The sequence below is a fragment of the Tamandua tetradactyla genome, chromosome 5, assembly GCF_023851605.1.
Source record: "Tamandua tetradactyla isolate mTamTet1 chromosome 5, mTamTet1.pri, whole genome shotgun sequence".
Lineage (NCBI taxonomy): Eukaryota > Metazoa > Chordata > Mammalia > Pilosa > Myrmecophagidae > Tamandua > Tamandua tetradactyla.
Window position 1 is genome coordinate 90,881,158 of NC_135331.1, and position 6,000 is coordinate 90,887,157.

The following is a 6,000-nucleotide window of genomic DNA, read 5'->3' on the forward strand; positions in this document are numbered from 1 at the left end:
CCACCCAAAGGAACCAGGTAAAATTACAGAAACCATCAACAAAGAAGACCAGACTTTGGACATACTGGACAATAACTTTTTAAAAAATGATTCTGTGTGCTCAGGGAGATAAAGGAAACCAAAGAAAGAAGCAAAAGATAACAGGAAAACAATGAATGAATAACATGAGAGTCTCAATAAAGAGGTAGAAATTTTAAAAGGGAACTAAACAGAAATCCTAAAGTTGAAGAACACATAATTGCAATGAAAAATGTCCTAGGTTTCCACAGTGGGTAGGAGCTAACAGAGGAATAATGAAGGTGTAGTTTCTTAGGAATTCAGGCAATTAAATGGTAATTTGGCTTTAAGTCACATTATTTTTTTTAACTGTAAAAGGCATTTTCTTTAGTATTAACTCATTGTATAACTTGAAGATAATTGGGGAGCAAAAAGAAGAAAGAAAAAAAGTGAAATAAGTCTAAGAGACATGAGGGGCATCATCAAATGTATGGAGTCCCGGTAAGAGAAGAAAGTGAAGGGAGGAAAGAATATTCAAAGAAATAATGACAGAAAACTTTCCAACTTTACCTGAAGACATGAATATGCACATTCAAGAAGCCTAAGGAACCCCAAACAGGATAAACTCCAAGACAACTATGCCGGGTACACAGCAGTCAAACTGCTGAATGTCAAAGATAAAGAGAGAACTCTGAAAGCTACAAGAGAAAAGCAACATGATATGTACAATGGAAACTCAAGAAAATTAAGTGCCAATCTCTCATCATGAAGACACCATGAAGGCAAGAAAGCAGTCGGATGAAATATTTAAAGTGCTAAAAGAGAACAACTGCCAACCAAGCATTTTATATCCAGCAACACTATCTTCCAAGAATGTGGGAGATATTAAGACAGTCTCAAAAAAAAGGGCTGAGGGAGTTTGTCATCACTTAACCTGCCTTCCAAGAAATACTAGAGAGCTCTTCATCAAAAAAGAAAAGGACACTAGACAGCAGATCAGAGTAGCAGAAATAAAGACCTCCAGTAAAGGTAACCATATGGGTAATTATAAATACTAATACTCTTATTGTATTTCTTGGTATGTAACTCCAGTTTTCACTTCTTACAAGTTCTAAAACGCAAATGTAAAAAAAGTAACAGTAAACTATGGGTTGGGGACACACAATGAATAAAAATATAATTTGTAACAAGTACAACAAAAAGGTAGGGTGCACAGGTAGTTCAGTGGTAGAATGCTTGCCTTCCATGCAGGAGACCTGGGTTCGATTCCTGGACCATGCACCCCCCCCCCCCCAAAAAAAAAGGTGGTGTGATTGAAGGGTATAGGAACAACATATGAGTATGCTATTAAAGCTAATTTGGTATCAAATCAAATGTGATTGCTATAGGTTTAGGATAATAAATTTAAGCCCCACTGTAGGCACAAAGAAAATATATAAAAAATATGTACACAAAGAAAAGGGAAGGGACACAAAATGGTACAAACAAAATCAAATATGAAAGCAGGCATTAACAAAAACTGAGGGATAAAAAAGGTATAAGACTTACAAAGACCAAATAGCAAAATGGCAAGAGAAAGTCCTGCATTATCAGTAGTTACTGGCAGAGACTGGTAGAATGGATAAAAAAGCATGACCCAACTATATGCTGTTTACAACAGACCCACCCTAAATTCAAAGACCTAAGTATATGGAGAGTAAAAAGATGGAAAAAGCATATAATGGAAATAGTAACCAAGAGAGCTGGGGTAACTATACTAATATCAGATAAAAGGGGTCAATTCAACCAGACAATTATAAATACATATGCATCTATTAGCAGAGTCCTAAAATATATGAAGCAAATATTGACGGATTGGAAAGGAAAAATAGACAGTTCTACATTAATAGTAGGAGATTTCAATAAACCACTTTCAAAAACGGATAGAACATGCATACAGAAGATCAATAAGGAAATACAGGACTTGAATGACACTCTAAAGTAGCTAGACCTAACAGCCATACACAGAACACTTCACCTAACAGCAGCAAAATAAACATTCTTCTCTAGTGCACATGATCATTCTCTAGTAAAGACCATATATTAAGTCATGAAACAAATCTCAATAAATTGAAAAATACTGAAGTCATACAGTGCATCTTCTCTGACCACAACAGAATGAATAACAGAGGGAGAAATGGAAAATTCAAATATGTGGAAATCAAATATCACTTTTAAACAATCAATGGGTCAAATAAGAAATCCCATGGGAAATCATGAAGCTATCTTGTGGCAAATTAAAATCAAAGGAGATCATACCAAAACTTATGGGATGAAGCAAAGGCAGTGCTGAGATGTAAATTTATAGCTCTAACTGCTTACATTAGAAAAGATCTGAAATCAGAGACCTAACCTCATGACTGAAGAATCTAGAAAAAGAAGAATAAACTAAACCCAAGGAGAAGGGGGAGGAAATAACAAAGATTAGAGGAGAGATAAATAAAATAGAGAACAAAAAAACACTTAACAATGGAGAGAATCAATAAAACCAAAAGTTCGTTCTTTGAAAGAATCAGTAAAATCAACAATCCTTGGCTAGACTAACAGAGGAAAAAAGAGAGGACACAAATACCTAAAGCCAGAAATGAAAGGGAGGACGTTACTACCAACCCCACAGAAATAAAAAACATAATAACAGGATACTATGAACAATTGTATGCCAGCAAACATATAACCTAGGTTAAATGGACAAACTCCTAGAGACACACGAACTATTGACATTGCCTCAAGAAAACATGGAAGATCTAAATAGACTAATAACAACAAAGAGATGAAATCACTAGTGAAAAACCTCCCAGGGCAGGCCTTGGGGCTAAGAGGCAGAGTTCTCACCTGCCATGTAGGAGACCCGGGTTTGAGTCCCCGTGCCTGTCCATGCAAAAAAAAACACCTCCCAACAGAACCAGATGGCTTCACCGGTGAATTTTACCAATTTTTCAAGAAAGTACTAATGCCAATCCTGCTCAAACTCTTGAAACTGCTTCAAAATCTTGAGAATAACATCTCACACATTTATAAAGTCAACATCACAGTCATACCAAAGCCAGATAAAGATTCCACAAGAAAAGAAAATTACAGACCAATATCCCTTATGACCATAGATGCAAAAATTCTCAACAAAATATGAACAAACCAAATCCTTCAGCACATTAAAAGAATTATACACCATGATCAAGTGGGATTTATCCCAGATATCCAAGGTGGTTCAACATAAAAACAAAAAATCTTAGATGTTAAACACACATACCTCAAGCATATAAAATTCATTATATTGGTTTTGTATCTATAATAATAGTACTAATCAAAACTGACTCTAAAGTCATTCTAAAGAATGAAAAACTTATGGTACCACTCACAAGGAGGTGGAGAGAAATAAATGATCCTTTCCTATTAAACTGGTAGAATAGTATGCCAAGTTTCCTATGTTGAACTAGAGTAAACAAGGAAGACTTGAGGATGAGAAGCAAGCAGGCTACAAAAACAACACTACTCAAGACATGGCTTTACTTCCAAATTTTACCAGAGTAATAGCTTTTCTCAGGTGTTCATTAGCCACTGTCATTCTCATACTAAACAAGACAGGCTGGTGTTCAGAAATCTACAGTAAGCTGTAGTCTCTTCCTGAAATCACCCCAACATAAAAGATACAAGTGGGGGCCACAAAGCCTTCTTTAATTCTAAAGATTATTTTTTCCTTCCAATGCCTCAAAGAGTTATGTAAACATCAAGAAATTCATTCCCACTTTTACTCAAACAATCAATTTTCAAGAAAATAGGCCCCACCAATAACAGTGCAAATAAAAAAACTTATGTATCAACTTTGGTGTGGCCACAACTACACCAAACATGGAAGAGAGCCAGGTGAGGAGTGGGATAACAGGCGGACAGCCTCTTTTATAGCATTGCCTGAGGCATTCAAGGGACATGAAACAAGGGGAGGTTGGTTGTGCAAGTGATACCATGAGAAACAAGATTCCACACGCCAGGGTACTGAATGCCCAAGAGAGGGAGCAAAGGGCACTCACGCCATTGCTTTCTGACCAAAGATTAGTTGCTTCACCTGAAATTCTTTCAAGGGAAGTCTAATATTTCCCACTTCATCCCTCACCCTGAGAGAACTCAACCTCTCCTCAGAGAACAAGGGGAAACCCTGCTTATCAAAAATAGCAAATGCTACTTCCAAAGCCAAGAAACTCCTTTACGCTAAATGCATTGGTCCTCTGCCCCAATTCAAGCTTATACCACCAGGTGACTCCATGCCAAAAATAACTGGTTCCCAGCCTAAACTGAGCTCTCCATTTTCCTAAACACCTACCAACCCAGCTTCATTTCAGATAAGCCCATCTTCATTTCGGGAATTCTGGAGACCTTTCCCAAAGTTCCCTAATTTATCCTCCTCCGAGAGCTCCAGTCTCTTCAGAAAGAAGAAAATTCCCTCCCCCAGATAATCTTTCTTCCCCAACTTTTCCTAAAGTTTTCCCAGGTCCTGTCCCAGGGTCTAGCACTCCTTATCCTCCAATAGTAGGTCCACTACTAGTTCCTACTTCTCCCAGCACAACTCTTCCAGAAGTCATCTCTCTCATCATACTCACTTGTCCTCCCCATATTCTCCCCTTTTCCCCCTCTGTCCTCGGACGGAAACAAACACACAAACGATCTGTTCTACTCGGCTCCTAACTTTTCCGTGTCCCAGGCTGTCTACAGCAACTAATTCTCCCCGGAGTTTCCCCTAATTCCTGTATCCATAGTCCCTAACTACAAACCTCAACTTTTTTCCCACTCCCCAAATCCAGTTTTCCTGTGTTTTTTTTTTTTACTCTCAGCCAACCCCATAGCTCTCTAGCCCTCTTTCTTTTTGGTTTACCCTGATGTTTCCTTGCCCAAGTCCTCTTCCTTTCCCCACGTTCCTTGGGCCCTAATTATCAGCACAGCCTCAGGAATCCCCCTCAATCTTGTTTCCGTACTCGCCCCTACCCTCCATGGCCCCTAATTCTCCTCGTACTCCTTTCTCCATTCGGGCTCAGCCCCCAAATTTCTCCGGTGTCCCGGAGGCACCCCCACAAGCCCTCCCTGCGCCGGGAGGGGCCTGCCCCTCATTGCTCGCTTGGCCCGCCCTGCCCCCAGGCTCGGGTGTCCCTTCCCTTCCCCTCGGGGCCCCGAGGCCGCTGCCAGAGCTGGCGCGGCGGGGCCGGCTCACCAGTTGGTCATGTCCAGGAAGAAGGCGCAGCCGGCCGGGTTAAGCTGAAAACCAAGCAGCCGCTGGAACTCGGAGATGAGCACGTCCTTGTCGGTGGTGCCCAGGCAGCTGAACTTCTGCATCAGCTCAGGGTCCAGGTCCACGTCCATGCCCTCCATGGCGGGAGCCGGACACCAGCTTTCCCACCTCTTCACAACCGAGCCGCTGCCGCGCCGCCGGGCCCGGGAACCGGGAGGGAGCACGCTGCTGGCCGGCGCTGTGACCTCGCTCCTTTGAGGTAGGCCCCGGGCCTCTCACCGCCTCATAAGGGTAAACTCAGCCACTCACTCACTCTCGCGCTCCCCCCCTCCCACCCCCCCCCAGCGCCGCCGCCGCCGCCGCCTCTGCCGCCGCCGCCGCCTCTCGCTTCTCTGCCGCCTCCGCCTCCTCCCGCGCCGCGCCCACTGCGCAAGCGTCGTCCGCTTAGACCCGCCCCTTCCTCTCCGGGAGGCCCGCCCCTCAGTGACGTCACAACCCCGTGACGTCTCCCGCGTGACCTCACCGAGGTGGAGCGAGGGAGTGGGGAAATAGAAAGGAGAAAGGGGACTGTCGGGTGGCTGGGAGTAGCTCCTGCCGTGACCGCTTCCCGCCCCGCCCCGCCCCGCCGCCTCCACCCACAAGGGGAGGAGTTAAATGCCCTGGTTGGAGAAGAAGCTTGGAGATCCGTCCTTCGACGATGGGAACTCCTACATTTTCAGGTGAGGAAACTGAAGTCTGGGGAGGGACAG

General features: G+C 43.0%; 1 protein-coding gene across 2 annotated transcripts in view; it reads right to left on the reverse strand.

Moving 5' to 3' along the window:
• ILRUN (inflammation and lipid regulator with UBA-like and NBR1-like domains) overlaps positions 1-5,583 on the reverse strand; it is a 184,588-nt gene extending 179,005 nt beyond the window's left edge. For both annotated transcript variants that reach the window (XM_077161532.1, XM_077161533.1), the window contains exon 1: positions 5,234-5,583. In XM_077161532.1, coding sequence (XP_077017647.1) covers positions 5,234-5,391 — 158 coding nt within the window. In that variant the 5' untranslated portion in view covers positions 5,392-5,583. The remainder of the gene's footprint in view (positions 1-5,233) is intronic.
• Between the last annotated feature and the right edge of the window lie 417 nt (positions 5,584-6,000).